The sequence below is a fragment of the Dermacentor andersoni genome, chromosome 1 (genome assembly GCF_023375885.2).
Source record: "Dermacentor andersoni chromosome 1, qqDerAnde1_hic_scaffold, whole genome shotgun sequence".
Classification (NCBI taxonomy): Eukaryota; Metazoa; Arthropoda; class Arachnida; order Ixodida; family Ixodidae; genus Dermacentor; species Dermacentor andersoni.
The window spans coordinates 332912803-332933777 of NC_092814.1; the positions used below are offsets into that span (position 1 = coordinate 332912803).

General features: G+C 50.4%; 1 protein-coding gene across 1 annotated transcript in view; it reads left to right on the plus strand.

Moving 5' to 3' along the window:
• LOC140219337 (uncharacterized) overlaps positions 1-20975 on the plus strand; it is a 139005-nt gene that overhangs the window by 49133 nt on the left and 68897 nt on the right. The window contains exon 7 of the mRNA XM_072289112.1: positions 19239-19495. Coding sequence (XP_072145213.1) covers positions 19239-19495 — 257 coding nt within the window. The remainder of the gene's footprint in view (positions 1-19238; positions 19496-20975) is intronic.

Here is a 20975-nt window from a genome sequence, read left to right on the forward strand (position 1 = left end):
TTTAAAACATTTCTTGCTTTCTGGCCATGATAAGACAACTTCATATGCATGCTGAAAATCATTCCACCGCTGTTTGTGGCAACGTACTGCGCGTTTGCGAGCGAACTTTGGAGCTGTTCGAGCCACGGGAGTATATTATTTTGGGGAATCGAAGGCGGTCCCACCCCATATTTGTACGTTCGTGTGTGTGTTTGTATATGCGTGTTTACATAGGTACATACAAAGTTTCGGTTGGTTGGAAGCCCACCCCCTCCGGCTGCACGAATGACTCGTTCGAGCGTAGCCTGTATTAACAAGTGCCCTTTGCTAAGCGCCTGCGAACAATTGGCGCTTGTAGCTCGCGACCACCAGAGAAAAAGGCGGAACACCGCGCGGCATTTGGCTCCTGCGCGCGCGAGGAGTGGCTTCGCTGCAGAGCTGGATCACGGCGACGGAACTATGCGCAACTCTGCTCCCTGGGGGAGCATATACAGGAACACTAGTTGCTACCGAAGTACAACGCCCCCACCCCCCTTAGCTGCTCTTCCCCCGTTTCCTCGCACGCGACGGAAGACGGCGCGCTTCCTCCCCGTTTTTCCCTCTTGCGCACGCGAGATTGAGCCGCGATCGTCGGCTCACTCTCGCAAGCTTTCACTCGCACGTGCAGCATACGGCGCATGGCGCTGGCGTTATCGCCCTGCGACTTTAGACGGAGCATCACGGCGACGGCAAAATGCGCCTGGAGTGTCCATTTAATTGCTATCGCAATATAAAAGAAAACAAAGACGGAAACGGAGATATATGCCTTAAATTAGTGCATTATACCTTGCTGCTCTAACTTCGTTGTACAGGGATACTAACCTTTTATAACAAGCGCAAGATTCACAGAGAATGCTGTAATCATTAAGTTTCTCAACAATTTTAGCAGAGCAGGCGAGCGGTTCCGCCAGTGAAACATACACAAAAAGCATCAAGAAAGCGGCGGAACACGCATTGTTTTGCTGAGTGCCAATCTCCCGTTGAATGGTTCACGTTTTTTTTTTCAAGTAAAAAAGAACTTTCGGCACATATAGTGGAAAAATGCGGCGTTGGAGGGTATTATATGATCAGTTCACTGCAGTCAGCGCGTTTCATTACCATAAAATAGGGCCAAATCGTTCATAGCGAAGTGCTGCCGCATTCGTTTCAATGCGTGCCACCAACCACCTATCGGATTCACACTTACGCGGCGACGGAGTCGCCACCTGTAGCTCGACCTCGCCGCGAATACTTTGCGATCAGCTGTCGAAAATCTGATTGGGTGGTCGTTAACGCACTGTGCTCCATTCATGCTACAAATTGTGGAGCGGTAGAAGGAAGACGTGTGAAGTAGCTGGTTGCAAAAATAGTAACTGGCATTTTAATAAATGGAATGAATCTGTGTGACCAAGTTCATGGACCGCTGCTACGTAAGGACTACCTGTGTTGCCGGCCCTTCGCGATGGACGGCTTTCCTTCATGATAAACGAATTCACTCATCAACCTGCATTGTATCGCTAACCTCTAAGGAAAGGACTTTAACCCGCAACGCCGGCAAGAGGGAGTGCCGCTCATTACAGTGACAAAGGGAGTAGCGCCGTTTCCTGGCAGAGTAAGTTTCTCGCGCGTTATCTATACGCATCTACCCCAACTCACACGCAAACTTACGCCCACCCTATCGCCAATGTACCAAGAACAAGACGTGTTGAGCTGCTAAGCACGAGGTTGCGGAATCAAATCCCGGCCACGGCGGCCCTATTTCGATGAGGGCGAAATGCGAAAGCACCCATGTACTTAGATTTAGGTGCACGTTAAAGAACCCCAGGTGGTCAAAGTTATTACGGCCCTTCGCGATGGACGGGTTTTTCCCATGATAAAAGAATTCACTCATCCACCGGCATTGTATCGCCAACCTCTAAGTAAAGGACTTTCACCCCGCAACGCCGGCAAGAGGGAGTACCGCACTTAGAGGCAAGAGGGAGTACCGCGTTCATCATAATGAGATCGTCGTTTTGGCACGTAAAACCCCATAATTGAATTTATTTGAATTTAATTAAGAATAAGTGAATGGGCGCATATGGCGCATATAGGTGAATTCTGGGCGCACAAGTGTTTGAAGCTGAACGTTTCGTGACCGTCCACAGAGTAAGCGAGTGACTAGCGATAATACGTCTTTGTTACAAGCTATTAGAGAGTACAGAACGGCTATGTGTTCCAAGGCTTGTGCGCAGCAACAACAAATCTATCACAACTAAGCACACCTGCGAGCAATTAGGCAGAAAATAATCAATCAGATAGTCAATGCCCCGAGAAACGCTTCTGAGTCAGAGTCATTACAAACCGTTGCTTGAAAGTGCTTGCCCAACAAAGAATGGTGAAGAAAACAGATTATTCCTGATTGAATTCATAAGTGGTAAGTTTGGACAGCTTGCAATATATTTCGAGTGTCGATTTTAGTAGAAGCACCCTATACGTTGCTCACGCCATTTGAACACGGCCTAATGACCACCGAGAGCGTTTACATGTCAATTGAAGCTGCGGCCGAAGCTTCGTGTCGTCTCCAATCAAGAGTCATGATATCCGTCGAAATAGAGGTTTGCTGAGAAGAACCGGGCTTCATGCACATTCATTGTAAACACGGAGGCAGTCGAGCCAAGCGATGGACGCGTGCGAAATCGTTTATAAAGTAAAATTGATTGTGAAAGATCTTTACAAGCCTCCATCGAATATGTGCCACGTGCAATGTCATAAAGACGCAAGACGCCTTGTGAACTGAGGAAATGCTTATTTTATTCTATATAAATACTCGCTGCGGGCTTTTTGTGCCTTCATCCAACGTTGTCGCACCAGGTAAGCAGCAGTAGTTGCCATAGGAAGCTCCACCAGACGACGTCAGCTGAAAAAATTAAATTACAAGCGTGTCATTTTCCTAGTAACATGCAAGAATAATGCGCGTAGAGGCGAAACGTGCGAAAGTGGTGAATGGGCGGCACTACAAACAAAAGCAGTTTGCTTTTACATACACGGCGTAGAAGATACCCGACTCATCCCAAGCAATACCGTAGATACCACGAAAACATTATATTTCCAAGCATTCACCTCTTCCCAGGCCTTACTTCCTGCACTTTAATAGCACGAATACACGGGCTACTGCGCGTTTCGAGAACTTGGGTGTAACCGACGCAATAGTACGCTACGAATACACAGAGGTGGCCACAACACAGGCTCTCAACCAGACCATGCTGGACGCTCGCAGAATTCCTTCTACTCGCACTCCAGACAAATGCGTGGGTGCAAAGCCCGTCTTCAGTCGTTCAGAAGACAGAATTTTCGAGTTACAAGTTCCCGGCGTTTCAGGTCCTTGGCGTTATATTTTGGGCGTTCCGCCGGCATAAGCAACACACTTCCATGTTATCACTCTTGGCGATTGCTACTCGCGTTCACGACAAGCGTGAGTGCCGAGAGAAGACAAATTGTTGCGGGGCCATAAAAATTATCACATACTTGTCGCTGTAAGATTTAGTACGCGCCAAACTAAGGTACCTCGGTCGAGCTGCTCTTTGCTGCGTCACGACAGACGCGGCGAGCGTGCCTTATAAGTAAGAAAAAAAATACTGAAAATAATGTTCAACACTGTTGGGCGTCAGAGAAAGCGCCATGAACTTGTCGGTGTGTGTATTTGTGAAAACATTTATTGTAATGAGGTCTGGAGGCTCGACTTTTTAAGCCAAGGCGGGCCAGTCCCACGTTGGCACTGTCAGGCCAAGCCCTTAAGCGACATCATGGACCCTCTGGGCGGCCCTTAGTTGGTCTTGAAACAATGGGCTTTGAATCTTCTTTTCCCACTGTGTCCATTCTTCAACGAGGTTGGGGAGAGTCGCGGGACACCCCGCAAGCATGCGTCTGATTCCAATGATGCCATTACAATCGTTGCATTCCATCATAATCTCCCTCTCTGGATATATTTTATTAATGTGGTACGGCGTAGGATATGTACCTGCTTGCAATAAGCGCAGTGAGACTGCCTGAGCCCTGTTCAGTTTTGAATCTGGCAATGGGAATTGCCTGCGTCCTAAATAGTAAAGTTTGATTATGTCATTGTATATTAATAAATGATCTGTAGATTCCCTTGCTTGATTGTGAACGGCTTGGTTGTGACTGTCACGGTTAGGAAGTCCTCGTGTCAAGTCATGAGCAACCTCATTGAGGTTTACCCGAGTCTCGTCCACTTTCCCCATATGCGCAGGAAACCGTCGGATTTCAGTTCTCATAATCCCAATGTTTTCAAAAAGTTTAGCTGCAACTCCAGCTTTACGTAGCCTTTATCAAAACACTTTATAGCGGATTTCGAATCACTGTAAATGCAGGCCCACTTATTACTCCTGATGGCTACAGCAATTCCCGCTTGTTCCGCCACCATGGGGTCCTTGGTAAAAATAGTGATAGCGTCTCTTGAACGTTCCCTTGATAATTTGTTACAATGGCCGTATATGCTTCTTTACCTCTCACCCAGGCAGCTTCAACTATAGCTGCCAGTTGGTTCTGCTGCTCTATTTCCTGCAAGAGTGCTTTAGCTCTTGCCTTTCTCCTTTTGATATTATATTCTGGATGCATGTTTCTGGGGAGAGGGTTGGTTCTGATCTTGTTCTAACTTCAGTCCTTAATTCTACTTCAGCCTATATTGGTCTCCTTGATCTATTCAGTTCTACACCTATTGCCTGTAATATGCTCCTGCCAGCTCGTGTTTTGTCAATCTTTCGTGTTGCGCTAGCTGTTGGGTCTCCGCGATTTCTTCCATTGTGTTGTGCACCCCCAGACTCATGAGTTTGTCGGTTCCAGCGTTACTGGGCATCACTAGGGCTACTTCAACAAGCTTCCTGAGCATTACACTAGGTTTGTTAAGTTCTGCCTGATTCTATTTGAATAATCCCGCCACATAAGTGAAGTGACAGAGAGCGAAGGCATGTGTTAACCTCAAAGCGCTGTCTTCTCCTAAGCCTCTGTGTCTATTGGCAATTCTCCTTAGTAACCTAATGACTTCATCTGTTTTATTCGAGATATGCTGTATTGTTGTATAGTTAGCATTGTTTCATTTTATTTGATACCCGAGAACCTTGATTTTTTTCAACTAGCCTGATTGCAGATCCTTCATGAGCGTATAAGCACACTCTTGGCTCATCTTCCGGAATGTAACCTCTTGGTTTACGACCTTTTGTGCGATGTTTAATGACCAGGAGTTCTGATTTGGCTGCCAAGCATTTCAACCCTACATCTCTCAGTGTGTTTGCTGCAACATATTGTCACGTGGTGGTGACGTTAAGAACACAGTAACAATACTGTGAAAGGCAAAACTAGATTTTTATTGGGCGAACCTGTGCCCACAAAACAAGCTACACTTATAGCACAACGAAAGCGGCGAACACAGTCGGCGATCGTCGAAAATCTGATCTGCGGGTCAAGCGCGTCGGCTTTTATAGAGCAGTCGTCGAATGTTCCAGACTAATGGTTCGGACCCGCGTGCCTTCCACAAAGTTCTACACCCTTCGCGTCAGGTGATGAAATCAGATAACATAAGTCTCGGCGGCAACAGACAGCGGATAGAAGCATCGATAACTTTCCAGAACCTTCGGATACATGCAGGCGCGTCCCATGCTGTGCGATTACATTTGTTAGGCGGCGAAACGTGGTTGCCCGATAAAGTACACGTGCCCGATAAGTACACCCCCCTCTTAAAAAGCATCGTCCCGATGCTACAAATATAAGAGGGCGAAACACAAAAGGACACTTATTAAACATAAGTAACAACAAAAAGAAACAAAGTCCAAAGGTCAGTTACGCGAAGCCCGAAAGTTCATTAACGGTGGTAGTAGGGCTTTAGTCGCACAACGTGGACTATTTCAGGTCGTGAGCGGCGCCGCCGCTGTGATAGCGAAATACCGTCTGGCACGACCTCATAGTCCAGTGCGCCAATACGTCGGATGATCTCGTACGGTCCGAAATAGCGACGCAAAAGCTTCTCGCTCAGTCCTCGTCGGCGTATAGGGGTCCAAACCCAAACACGGTCACCGGGCTGGTACTCCACGAAGCGTCGTCGGAGGTTGTAGTGTCGGCTGTCGGTCCTCTGCTGGTTCTTGATCCGCAGGCGGGCGAGCTGTCGGGCTTCTTCGGCGCGCTGGAGGTAGGTACGGACGTCAAGGTTCTCCTCGTCAGTGACGTGCGGCAGCATGGCGTCGAGCGTCGTCGTCGGGTTCCTGCCGTAGACCAGCTTGAACGGCGTGATCTGTGTTGTTTCTTGTACCGCCGTGTTATAAGCGAATGTTACGTACGGCAGGACGGCATCCCAGGTCTTGTGTTCGACGTCGACGTACATCGCTAGCATGTCGGCGAGGGTCTTATTCAGCCGCTCCGTAAGACCATTCGTCTGCGGGTGGTAGGCCGTTGTCCTCCTGTGCCTTGTCTGACTGTATTTCAGAATGGCTTGGGTGAGCTCCGCTGTAAAGGCCGTTCCTCGGTCGGTGATGAGGACTTCTGGGGCGCCATGTCGCAGCAGGATGTTTTCGACAAAGAATTTCGCCACTTCGGCTGCGCTACCTTTCGGCAGTGCTTTTGTTTCAGCGAAGCGGGTGAGGTAATCCGTCGCCACGACGATCCACTTATTTCCGGTTATTGACGTCGGAAAGGGTCCCAGCAAGTCCATCCCGATCTGCTGGAAGGGTCGGCAAGGAGGCTCGATTGGCTGTAGTAATCCGGCTGGCCTTGTCAGCGGTGTCTTGCGTCGCTGACAGTCTCGGCATGTTCTGACATAACGGGCGACGTCGGCGGTCAGGCGCGGCCAATAATACTTTTCTTGTATCCTCGATAGTGTCCGGGAAAATCCGAGGTGTCCCGCGGTCGGATCGTCATGTAGGGCGTGCAATACTTCTGGACGAAGTCCTGACGGGACAACAAGAAGGTAATTGGCGCGGACTGGTGAGAAGTTCCTCTTCACGAGTAGACTGCCTTGAAGCGTGAAGGAAGATAATCCGCGCTTAAATGCCCTGGGGACAACGTCGGTGTGCCCTTCCAAATAATCGACGAGGCCTTTAAGCTCCGGGTCCGCTCGTTGTTGTTCGGCGAAGTCTTCCGCGCTTATTATTCCAAGGAAGGCGTCGTCATCCTCGTCATCTTGCGGCGGCGGGTCAATGGGGGCGCGTGATAGGCAATCGGCGTCTGAGTGTTTTCGTCCGGACTTGTATGTTACAGTGATGTCGTATTCTTGTAGTCTGAGGCTCCACCGTGCCAGCCGTCCTGAGGGATCCTTTAAATTCGCTAGCCAACACAAGGCGTGATGGTCGCTGACGACTTTGAATGGCCTGCCATATAGGTAAGGGCGAAATTTCGCTGTAGCCCAAACGATGGCGAGGCATTCCTTTTCGGTTGTAGAATAATTGCCTTCCGCTTTTGACAACGACCGGCTAGCGTAAGCTATCACGTGTTCATGTCCATCTTTTCTCTGGACTAGGACGGCACCGAGGCCTAGGCTACTGGCGTCAGTGTGGATTTCGGTATCGGCGTGCTCGTCGAAGTGCGCAAGTACGGGCGGCGACTGCATGCGTCGTTTGAGTTCTTGAAATGCGTCGGCCTGCGGCGTTTCCCACTTGAACTCGACGTCACATTTAGTTAGCTGCGTCAGCGGCTCAGCGATGCGTGAAAAGTTCTTGACAAATCGCCTGTAGTAGGCACACATGCCAAGAAATCTACGCACTGCCTTCTTGTCGATGGGCTGTGGGAACTTTGCTATGGCAGCTGTCTTCTGCGGGTCGGGGCGGACTCCAGATTTGCTGATGACGTGGCCTAAAAATAGAAGCTCCTCGTAAGCGAAGCGGCACTTTTCCGGCTTCAGAGTAAGTCCTGATGACCTGATGGCCTCTAGTACTGTTGCAAGCCGCCTAAGGTGAACGTCGAAATTTCCGGCGAAGACGACGACGTCATCCAAGTATACGAGACAGGCCTGCCACTTCAATCCTGCTAAAACTGTGTCCATCACGCGCTGGAACGTTGCAGGTGCCGAGCACAGTCCGAATGGCATAACCTTGAACTCGTAGAGGCCGTCTGGGGTGATGAAGGCGGTCTTTTCGCGATCTCTTTCGTCGACTTCTATTTGCCAATAGCCAGACTTGAGGTCCATGGACGAGAAGTATTTAGCGTTGCAGAGCCGATCCAATGCGTCGTCTATCCGTGGAAGGGGGTATACGTCCTTCTTCGTGATCTTGTTCAGACGACGATAATCGACGCAGAAACGTAGGGTTCCGTCCTTTTTCTTTACCAGAACAACAGGGGATGCCCACGGGCTTTTCGACGGCTGGATGATGTCGTCGCGCAGCATTTCGTCGACTTGTTCTCTTATAGCTTCACGTTCTCGCGCCGAAACTCGGTAAGGGCTCTGACGGAGTGGTCGAGAGCATTCCTCGGTGATTATGCGATGCTTGGCGACTGGTGTTTGTCGAATCCTCGATGACGTCGAAAAGCAGCCTTTGTATCGTTGGAGCAGACTTCTGAGCTGCTGTTGCTTAATCATAGGGAGATTTGGATTAATGTCGTAGTCTGGTTCGGGAACCATGGTCGTCGGGGTAGATGCGGCGGAATCCGAGAGGACAAACGCATTACTTGTTTCCAGAATTTCCTCGATGTACGCGATCGTCGTGCCCTTGTTGATGTGCTTGAACTCCTGGCTGAAGTTTGTCAGCAACACTTCAGTTTTCCCTCCATGCAGTCGAGCGATCCCTCTAGCGACGCAAATTTCACGGTCTAGCAGTAGACGTTGGTCGCCTTCGATGACGCCTTCTACGTCAGCGGGTGTTTCGGCGCTGACCGAAATAACAATGCTGCAGCGAGGCGGGATGCTCACTTGATCTTCGAGCACACTCAAGGCGTGGTGACTACGAGGGCTCTCCGGCGGCATTGATTTATCTTCTGACAGCGTTATTGACTTCGACTTCAGGTTGATGATTGCGCCGTGTTGGTCCAGGAAGTCCATACCGAGAATGACGTCTCGTGAACACTGTTGGAGGATAACGAAGGTGGCAGGGTAAGTCCGGTCATGAATGGTAATTCTTGCCGTGCAGATCCCAGTCGGCGTGATGAGGTGTCCTCCAGCGGTGCGAATCTGAGGGCCTTCCCATGCGGTCTTAACTTTCTTCAACTGGGCGGCGATGTGTCCACTCATTACGGAGTAATCGGCCCCTGTGTCGACTAAGGCAGTGACTGCGTGGCCGTCGAGAAGCACGTCGAGGTCGGTTGTTCTTTGTCTGGCATTGCAGTTAGGTCTTGGCGTTGGATCACGGCTGCGTCGTGTTGAACTGAAGTTGGAACGTCGCGTCGTCAAGTCGTCTTTCGTCGGTGTAGTCTTGGCTGCCTGACTTCGTCGGGACGGCGGCGTGTCGTTATTATGTCGTCGAGATGGTCTCTTCGTCGTCTTCGTCGGCGGCGGAGGATCTTCGTCAGTTCGACGAACAGCAACCGCACCTCCATCGGTTGCTGCTTTTAGTTTTCCGGATATGGGCTCGCAGAGCGGCCCCGGGCTGGGCCGGTGTATGGTCGGCGCTGCGGCGACAGGTAGCGGCCTGGTGACGGCGAACGGGACGGTCGTCGAGGGTTCCACTGTGTGGCGGCGAGGTAGTCGGCGATATCGCGAGGTCGTTCGCCAATCTGTGGTCGCGGCGCGTTAACGGCGAACCCTCGGAGTCCCATCTCCCGGTATGGGCATCGGCGGTAGATGTGCCCGGCTTCTCCGCAGTGATAGCAAAGTGGGCGGTGGTCGGGGGTGCGCCAAACGTCAGTCTTCCTCGCGTAGGTGCGCTGGGCGACGGGTGGGCGTGCTGGCGGCGGCGGCGGTGGACGACGGAATTGCGGCGTTACAGGGCCCTGGCGTTGTCGCGGAGGGCGACCTTGACGGCGGGCGACGGCGGCGTATGTCATCGCTTGCGGCTGAGGCTGCGGCGATTCAGGGGCTACTCCGAGTTGTTGTTGGAGCTCTTCACGTACGACGTCGGCAATCGAGGCCACTTGAGGCTGTGATGACGGGAACAGCTTCTGTAGCTCCTCCCGCACTACCGCTCGGATAGTCTCGCACAGGTCGTCGGTGGCCAGTGACTGAACTCCGGCGTAGCTTGTTGAATTCGTGCGGCGGTTGAATTGCCGGTTCCGCATTTCCAGTGTCTTCTCGATGCTGGTGGCCTCGCGAAGAAACTCGTCGACAGTCTTCGGTGGGCTTCGTACCATACCGGCGAAAAGTTCCTCCTTTACACCACGCATCAGTAGCCGGACTTTCTTTTCCTCTGACATTTCCGGGTCGGTGTGGCGGAATAGGCGGCTCATTTCTTCTGTAAAAATTGCGGTGGTCTCATTAGGCAGCTGCACTCGGGTTTCTAGTAGTGCTTGTGCTCGTTCTCGGCGTACGACGCTTGTGAAGCTCTGCAGGAAGCCGCTTCGGAAAAGGTCCCACGTCGTCAAGGTGGCTTCTCGATTCTCGAACCACGTCCTGGCGGCGTCCTCCAAGGCGAAATAGACATGACGCAGTTTGTCGTCGTTGTTCCAGCTGTTAAATGCGGCGACCCTCTCATACGTCTCGAGCCAGGTTTCCGGGTCCTCGAATGTTCAACCGCGGAACGTTGGAGGCTCCCTGGGCGGCTGCAGCACGATGGGGGACGCTGGGGCTGCCATTGGGGTTTCCTTGGCCACAATCTTCTTGGTCTTCTCAGGTAGGAGTCCTTGCTCCGGGGGCAGCTGTTGAAGACGGCGGCTTGCTCGATGTTCCGGGACGGCGCTGGTGTTGTCTTTGCGGTCCGGGCTTGGCTTACGGCTTGTCGGGGGCGTCCGGTACATGGACGTAAAGCACCTCCACCAGATGTCACGTGGAGGTGACGTTAAGAACACAGTAACAATACTGTGAAAGGCAAAACTAGATTTTTATTGGGCGAACCTGTGCCCACAAAACAAGCTACACTTATAGCACAACGAAAGCGGCGAACACAGTCGGCGATCGTCGAAAATCTGATCTGCGGGTCAAGCGCGTCGGCTTTTATAGAGCAGTCGTCGAATGTTCCAGACTAATGGTTCGGACCCGCGTGCCTTCCACAAAGTTCTACACCCTTCGCGTCAGGTGATGAAATCAGATAACATAAGTCTCGGCGACAACAGACAGCGGATAGAAGCATCGATAACTTTCCAGAACCTTCGGATACATGCAGGCGCGTCCCATGCTGTGCGATTACATTTGTTAGGCGGCGAAACGTGGTTGCCCGATAAAGTACACGTGTCAATATAAACTTTCCTGTAATCTGGTGGCGGTCTTTCCTACATTACCCTTGGCACTCCATATGGTTATGTCGTCGGCGTATACCACATAATGTATGCCCTCAATTTTCTCCAGATTTCTTGCAACCTTGGACATTGCTAAATTGAATAGCATGGGCGAGAGCACAGCCCCTTGTGGAGTGCCCCTATTTCCCAAATTCTTAGCTTCTGATTTAAGCTCTCCCAGCATGAGTTGTGCAGTTCTGTTTCTAAGAAACTGCTTAATCATGTTAAAAAGTCTCTTACCTAACCCCATCTCCGACAGAACGCCAAGTATTGCCTTATGCTTTATACTATCAAAAGCTTTTTCCACATCCAATCCCAAAAGAGCTTTCGTATGCGCTGGGCTGTTGGTTGGTGTATAAGTTGTATAAGTTGGTGTTTGATCAGCAGCATAACATCCTGAGTTGACAGCCCGGGACGAAAGCCGATCAAGTTGTATTGGAGGATGTCATTGTGCTCAACGTATTTCCTGAGCCGATTTAGGAAGCGATATTCCATAGCTTTGCCTAGACGTGACGTTAAGGAAATAGGACCGAGGTTGTCCAAAGTGAGTTGTTTGCCTGGCTTTGGTATGAGGATAGTATTGGCCACCCTTTATTCCTCTGAGTATATCCCTTTTCTCCAACATTCATTGAAATGTTCAGTTAGGTAAGAAATTGATTCATCATCTAGATTTCTTAATATCTTGTTAGTTATTCCGTCAGGTCCAGCCGCCGATCTACCATTAAGACTGTGAAGAGCCGCCTTCACTCTCAGTGAAGTCCCAGTCAAGTTCTGAACATATGCCTCCCGTCTATTCGGGGCTCTCGTCTCCTTAGTTTGGTTGTTTAAGTGGGAGATATTTGGCTGCGAGATTAACCATGGTATCCTTCTGTGTTTTATCCTGGCTTTCCTGATGAACCAACCTAGCTGTAGCTGTTCTCTTGCTTGTCCTTGTTTCATTCTCGTTGAGCAAGTGCTTGAGGAGGTTCCAGCTATCTCCATGTTTGATTCTATCATCAGCCGAGTTACAAATCTCATCCCACTGTTGCTTCACGAGGGTCTTCGAGTGATAATCGATTTCACTGTTTAATTGCGCTATTTTTTTCCTTCGCCTTCTGTTAAGTCTGCGTTTTTCATCTCTGTAATATAGCCTGTTTGGCCTCAATCATATTCGCCAGCCTGCTGTCCATAGCCTCAATATTTTCCTCTGTCCTGATTTCTTTAGTGGTCTCTTTGACGTCCTTTCTGAGCTGGATGACTTATGTCTGAAGGGGCTCCTGCTCGGCTTCTAAAGGCCCCACTTTTTTTCTGTTCGCCCTGATTTTCCTAACTGATCCCAATCTGTGAATTTGAAAATGCTAGTTTCCTGTCTCGGTATGCCTATGGTTATGTTTATGATGTAATGATCGCTGCCGAGATCCACGTGTGAATTTTCCCAATTGCCTCCTCTTGCGTTGTTTACAAAAGTAAGATCTGGTGTGGAGTCCCTGCTTGTGGGCGTGCCACAACGGGTAGGACACGCCGGATCAGTAAGCAAGCACAACCCCACACCCATGCCGAGACTCCAAGCTCCTCTCCCTTTGTGTTCGAAGCGTATCCCCATGTGTGATCCCCTCCAATAATGAGCGGGGAGTTTTTGGCAACTGAAATCACCTGCGCAGCGGTGGCGTAGAGGTAGAACACCCGCCTCGCGTGCAAGAGGTCCGTGGTTCGAATCCCGGTGCCGGCAATTTTCCACCGGACAAAAAAAAAAAAAAAAAAATCCGCGTGTTGATAAAATTGCACAAACAGGCCTGGAGTGTGGCCTGATCCCGGTGACCAGAACCGGTAACGCACTCCCTCACCAGAGCAGGATTGGCCACCCTGGTGCTGTACTTGGCCACAACCTCCTATATGAACACAACAATCAAACCCCGGCCCTCAGTCCCCAGCAGCTGCGAAGCTACTGACCACGGCGGCGGTCAGACGTGCGACGCTGCAGAGGGTGCTAAGAATCACTGGCTCCGGACAGGCCGCCATTGGAATATGAAGCTGGCAACGTTTAACGCTAGAACGTTATCTAGTGAGGCGAGTCTAGCAGTGCTATTGGAGGAATTAGAGGGCAGTAAATGGGATATAATAGGGCTCAGTGAAGTTAGGAGGCCAAAAGAAGCATATACAGTGCTAAAAAGCGGGCACGTCCTGTGCTACCGCGGCCTAGAGGAAAGAAGAGAACTAGGAGTCGGATTCCTGATTAATAAGAATATAGCTGGCAACATACAGGAATTCTATAGCATTAACGAGAGGGTGGCAGGTCTTGTTGTTAAGAGAAACTGGCCACCCTGTATACGCAATGCCTCATGACGTCGAGCGTACCGGAATCTTGGAAGAACGCTAACATAATCCTAATCCATAAGAAAGGGGACGCCAAAGACTTGAAAAATTATAGACCGATCAGCTTACTGTCCGTTGCCTACAAAATATTTACTAAGGTAATCGCAAATAGAATCAGGAACACCTTAGACTTCTGTCAAGCAAAGGACCAGGCAGGATTCCGTAAAGGCTACTCAACAATAGATCATATTCACACTATCAATCAGGTGACAGAGAAATGTGCGGAATATAACCAACCCTTATATATAGCTTTCATTGATTATGAGAAAGCGTTTGATTCTGTCGAAACCTCAGCAGTCATGGAGGCATTAAGGAATCAGGGTGTAGACGAGCCGTATGTAAAAATACTGAAAAATATCTATAGCGGCTCCACAGCCACCGTAGTCCTCCATAAAGAAAGCAACAAAATCCCAATAAAGAAAGGCGTCAGGCAGGGAGATACGATCTCTCCAATGCTATTCACAGCGTGTTTACAGGAGGTATTCAGAGACCTGGATTGGGAAGAATTGGGGATAAAAATTAATGGAGAATACCTTAGTAACTTGCGATTCGCTGATGATATTGCCTTGCTTAGTAACTCAGGGGACCAATTGCAATGCATGCTCACTGACCTGGAGAGGCAAAGCAGAAGAGTGGGTCTAAAAATTAATCTGCAGAAAACTAAAGTAATGTTTAACAGTCTCGGAAGAGAACAGCAATTTACAATAGGCAGCGAGGCACTGGAAGTCGTAAGGGAATACATCTACTTAGGGCAGGTAGTGACGGCGGATCCGGATCATGAGACGGAAATAATCAGAAGAATAAGAATGGGCTGGGGTGCGTTTGGCAGGCATTCTCAGATCATGAACAGCAGGTTGCCATTATCCCTCAAGAGAAAAGTGCATAATAGCTGTGTCTTACCAGTACTCACCTACGGGGCAGAAACCTGGAGGCTTACGAAAAGGGTTCTACTCAAATTGAGGACGACGCAACGAGCTATGGAAAGAAGAATGATAGGTGTAACGTTAAGGGATAAGAAAAGAGCAGATTGGGTGAGGGAACAAACGCGAGTTAATGACATCTTAGTTGAAATCAAGAAAAAGAAATGGGCATGGGCAGGACATGTAATGAGGAGGGAAGATAACCGATGGTCATTAAGGGTTACGGACTGGATCCCAAGGGAAGGGAAGCGTAGCAGGGGGCGGCAGAAAGTTAGGTGGGCGGATGAGATTAAGAAGTTTGCAGGGACGGCATGGCCGCAATTAGTGCATGACCGGGGTTGTTGGAGAAGTATGGGAGAGGCCTTTGCCCTGCAGTGGGCGTAACCAGGCTGATGATGATGATGATGATGATGATGAAATCACCTTGTTGAAGAGTGCTCTAAACCTCTGTCTCATGTCGTTAGGACTGCTGTAAATATTCAAGCAGAAAATGCCTTGCGTTTTACCTCTGGTCCTCTTAAGTATCATCTCAACTAGAATAAAATAAAACCTGGAATGTATAAGCTGAATATCATGCTCAATGTATGGCAACTTTTTGTCAATGAGGGCCGCCAACCCCCTCCCCATTTTTTTTGTCTCTACATATCGCTTTGTACCCAGTAAGCATAATTTCGTCCGCTAAGGTTTCCTCAAGCATAATTATTTTTGGCCTGGCCCCAGATGACCTGATGACCTGTTGGAGTGCTGCTTTTTGTGTTGGAACCCGCGACAATTCCATTGCCACACGTTAAATCCATGATTACTGTCCATTGTTATTAGGCGAGGCTGCCTTTCTATTACCCACTATTTTTCTCTTTGTGAAGGCCCCCGACAATCCAGGAATGGATTTTATACTATCGGCCTCTGATGGCAGATACTCATCGTCATCTCCTCGAGCCTTAATCTTCTTAAGTTTTTTCTCCGCCGTTAGCCTCCATTTCCACAATTTGTCCACTTTAAAGCTAGTCGTTTCCACTGTCTCTCTAATCGCTTTAATTGCCTCGTTTATTTCACTGAGGGCTGAGAAAACTGAATCATCCTCGGAGCTCACTGCCCTCTTTTTAGGGGCAGGGGAGATGGATTCCCCTGAATCGTTGCTTTCGTTTACAGTGTTACGTTTCGCCTACAACGCGCGGTAATGCCGGCGCGGATGCAACGGACGCCGGGGCTTTGTTCAAAGCGGCGGACATTTTGGCCCGTTCGACGCCGCCGCAACGCCTACCCGCCAAGCGTGTCCAGGCGTGTTTCAGTGCCACGTGTCTTCGTGTGTGCGTGTGTGTGTGTGTGCCCACGCTTGTCAAAGCGCGGCAGCCGGGGAGCGGAGCTCCCCAAGTGAAGGTTGGCGATGCGTCACTACACTCGGTTCAGCAGGTCTCTCGGCTCGACCGTGCGCGCCGTCGTGGGCTCATGCTCCGCCGTCCCGTGACCTTCATCCCGTGACCCTCATCCCGTGACCTTCCCTTTTGGACCGCGACGCCGAGAGTATAAGAGCAGCTGCCCCCGGACGCCAGGAGAGAGGCTCCGATTTGTACTGTTGAGTTACGTGCTCTCCCGTCTCTCCACTTCGGTCGAACTGACCGGCCGCTCTTTTGCTATGATAGAATAAACAAGTTGTTCTGTTACCAGTCTTCTCTTGCTTTGCCGGGACCTTCGGATGCTTCCAGTGCCCCAGGCCGCCAGGCCAACGCTACCCTTGGGGCTTGCGACCCATTGGCAATAACGGGCGTCAGCACCGAGACCCCAACAACTCGTGGCAGCGGTGCGATTACTACAACAGGTATATCTGTCTCTACTCTAGCAGGGCTCAACTGCTCTTTTTTACGAAGCTCTACTACCTGCCTGGTCAATTCTTCATTAGCTTTTCTTAAAGAAGTTACTTCTTTAATTAATTGCTCTATTCTGGCATCATTGTCACCAGCCACAGCCGCCGAAACGCCCCCAGCAACCCTCGCCATACCTTTCACTTTGTCAGCCCGGGTGGTTCCTGGCGTTTTCTTCTCGCCAGGTATTGAACCCCTTTGCACGAAGCGCACCTGCGCTTCCCTTGACTGGGAGTGCTTTCTCGCCCTGGATAGTGAACGATGCCTGGATCTCGTGTGACTCCTGGAGCGTGAGTGCTCCCTGTCCTCGGGGCGATGGTTGGGCGCCAGCTGTTGCGCCTGCGACTGTGCTCTTGTTGACGACCGAGTCCTGTTGCGCTGTCTTCGACGGAGTCGTACGACGTAAGGGATTTGAAATCTTTGCTTACAAAACTTGTTACCGGTAGGGTGATCGCCTTCACAAAATTTACGCTTAGGTACACACACATGTTAATCTCCTGGGTTGTGAGTTCCACATCCCCTGCACTGAACAATGTCAGGTGTGGGACACACATCAGAGCGGTGCCCGACCCTTCCGCAGGCGAAGCAGACGTGGAATTGCTTCTTTTAATGCTAGCATCTCATTAGTGTGGATCCATATCTGACAAAATTGGGCACTTTGAGTCCACCGAAACGTACAATGACATATCCCGACGTCTTGATGCGCTTGGCAGCCAGCGCAAGCGGGTTCACGTCATGCATGACATTTCTTGTTATCATAGCTTGCGAGTCTCTAAAGTCTACTCTTCGCATGACACCTTTGCATGTGGTGCCGCTTCGTATGCATTTACTTCGCATTCCGCTTCCATAATCTTGAAGGTCTTGATTCTAACGTACGTCGCTGCATGTTCGGGCTTAGGTGTGCTGAACACGATGATATATATATATATATATATATATATATATATATATATATTTAGGGAAGTTTGCGCAAACAACATCTTCACGGGCCTCCTCTTCCGTTAGCCCTGACGCCTCGATGACTGCAAAACCAATCGTGGTAGTGCTCGCCTTGTTGAAATTGAGTCCTCCTCGAAGTCGTATAATGATCTTTCTGTGCTCCTCAGGCAGTTGAGGCATCCTCGAAGCTTTGATAATTCGATTCTTAACCATTCCACTGGTGGCGGTCCCGCTGACGCCATGGTCTCGCTGATTACGTGTAAATGTGATCTCCTCATCCATAGCCTTTGTGCTAGCTCGTGATCTTCGGCCAGCCACTACTTGCCAGCCGGAGTCGTCCTGAGCATTGTTTCCTTCATTTGCAGCAAAATTTTCTTCTTCCATGTTTGTATCTGCCATGCGTGCTTGCAGGTGAGCTTACTAGGCCCAACAAAGGCCATACTCCTCACTAAGCTTAGCTCCGCTAAGCTCAACGCGGCGTACATGAGCGGAAAAAGTCCCGTAAAATTGTGAAAATACAAGCCCCACCTCGAGTGTTGGTGTGAGTCGATTCGCCGTCGCTTCGCAGATCCAGTGGTATGCTTCTTTTTGTTGTACTCTCAAAAATTGGCGAGCGGAACATGGGAAAAACGGAGCCGATGCTTCCACGTCTGCCGAACTTGTTGGTGCATAAAAGCGCGAAACTTAACTGCGCACCACGGCCGAGCTGCTTTTCGCTAACCGCGTCACAGCGGCAGGCGCGCCCACTGCGCTTTGAAAAGTACCCCAAAAAGTAACGAAATTAGTTACAATAACGTTAGGGGTCAGAGAAAGCGCCAAAACTTGTCGCAGTAAGATTCAGTACACGCCAAACTGCGTCAAAGCACCCTGTGGGCCCAGGGTGCCCAAAAGCTACCGAAATAAATTAAAAGAATATTGGGGCTCGTAGAAAGCGTCGCAAACATCTCCCAGTACGATTCATTAATTCAAATTAAGTGCGCCACGACGGCCGCGCTGTTTCTCGTTAACTGCGTCACAAGCCTAGGTGCCGTGCAGTAAGCCTAATTGCTTGAAATGCGTCGCAGACGATTGAACAAAGTTTCTCACCTTACCGCAGTCCAATAGTGCAGTGGCGCCATGTCGAAGTTCAGAAGGAACACAAGAATTCGCCGGGAGCCAACCCAACCAGGCTAAATCCATAAATCGAAAAACAGGCAGACGGGTGACCGAGCAGGCTAACGCTCAGATGCGCGGCCGATCTCTCAGCTTCGGCAGTGTGTCTGACAAATGACACATGCATCTGGCTCATCATTCGCCAATTCGCCTGTCGCTAGGCAACAGATGTAAGCCGCAAAATTTAATTCAATTTATACGCAGATATTTTAACTTTTGCCTGGAAAGAATAAAAAAAAAGCAATTTCTGTAAATCTTATTTCACATTGCTTTTTTTAATGCTCGCGGCAGCAAACGGTTGGCGTTAATACTACAGCGTGACGTATTTCCTGGTGCCACTTTTCGCCGACTGTCCCCTCTTGTATTTCTTTCTATATGGTCCGAAGTTGAATGGCTCGCGTCCACATCATCAGGCGAGACAGCGAACCGTGGCCGGAGGTACCAGTTCGTTGCCCACGAAGTACCAGACCATCGCGACGCAGCAAAGCGTGCGAAGCGAGCTGATGCAGCGACAAAACGTTCCCCACGCAAGGTCCCGACAAAGCGAAAGGCAGAGCGAGCGGCTCTGGAGAGAGCACGGTGAGTTGCAGCGGCTGCAGTGAGGCAACATGGGAGGTGGCGCATAGACTGACGACGCCATACTGCAATGCCCTGCAGATGTTCTTTACGGGAGCTGCAGCGTGCGGCAAGACGTTCGTGCAACGGCTCGTTATGGACCTCTGCAACCGGTTCACCGACGGCGGCCGAGCGAACATGAACGCGTACGTGGCGTGCGCCACCAAGGAGAAGGCGGCCGTAGCACTGGGAGGAGTCACGGTGAACGCGGCGTTCAAGCTCACCATGTCGATGAGGCAGCAGGAACGTGGGCTCGGCAACGGTGACCCCAACAGCTTCCATACAACCTTCAGACACGTCCGCTGCGTGAGCACCGACGAGGTAAGTATGATGTCGGCCGACACGCTCGCACTCGTCGATCAACGACTTAGACTTATCTCGTTCAGAAGGTGCGTTCAGAGGATTCAGCATAATTATCTGCGGCGATCTCCGTCAGCTACCGCCGGTGCGAGCCTCTTAAGTATTCAAGGGGTCTTCCATAACGCGAAGCATCGGCTGCACGTGTCATATGACCACGGCCCAACTTGGCATAATACTCACTTTCTGAAGTCGTCACGCACTCGGACAAGGTCTTCTCGTTGCTGCTCACGGAGATTGGAGACTGGGCGCAACTCGATCGCGAAGAATTAAAGCTCATCGAGAGCCGATTCGTTACGGAGGAACAAGCGGCTGAACAGCGTCCCGACGGGACACGCATTTGCTACGCAAGCGCCTACAAGGGCACTGCACAGACTTGGGTTGCACGAGACGCCATCATCGGTTTCAGAACGCACCAAGAGTCTCACTGCGCGAGCGACGGTCGACGGGCTTAGCAAAGTAGACACGATAGGACTACTACGGCAATTGAAGTTGTGTTTGGCCCACCCGTACATGGTGGTGCGCAACATAGGCGTTCCCGATGGGCTGGTCAATGGGTCGGTGGGCAAGCTTCGCTACGTGTAACAGGACGTTCGAGACAACATCGTGACAGTATGGTTAGAGTTTCCACAAGCCGTCGGACTCGTCACGCGCGCCAAGGGACGACACTTGCGACTCCACGTACCAGAGACAATGCCGTCGTGGGTGTTCATCCAACTTTTGAACTTTGGCTGCCATCTTAAAAAAGCTGTGTCCCTCATCATGCTCAATAGGACGCGGTTCCCACTGGCATCAGGCAGTGCCATAACGATTCACAAATCACAAGGTTACAGCTACGATAAGATTATCATGAATTACGGAAAAAATAGCTCACAAAAGTTGGTGTATACGTCACCTTGAACTACGTCACAAGCGTTCAGGGACTATTCATCACAAGCAAGGAATGCAGCCCTGATGGACGGGTTTCAGCGCCTCAACGATTATGGGCTGGACACGTGCACGGCGCAGTGCAAGCGCATGGCGGATCGGGTAGCATGCCTCGTCGCATGCCCACGCGTGCGTTCTCTACCGAAACACATGGACGATGTGGCGCACTATGTGAATGTCAACAGAGGCGACATATTTTGCCTCACGGAGACATGGATGAGGCCGAATGGTAACAGGCAGATAAACAGCGGATCTGCTAGTACAGCAATATGGTTATTTAAGACGGGGCGTATAAGTTCTCCGAACTGTGGTAGTGCCCGAAATTCCAAGAGGAAAGGGACGCTCTCCTGGAAAATCTGCTAGAAAAGGACCCTCCGCATGCGTGCCTGCAGCACCTTGTGTTCCGAGAGACGATCGGGCGGAGTGATTACAGGCCTTCATCGCCAGGCTAAACTCGCCTGTTGCTACAACTCACCACCATCACCACTACAGACATATCACGGGATACTCGTTCGTG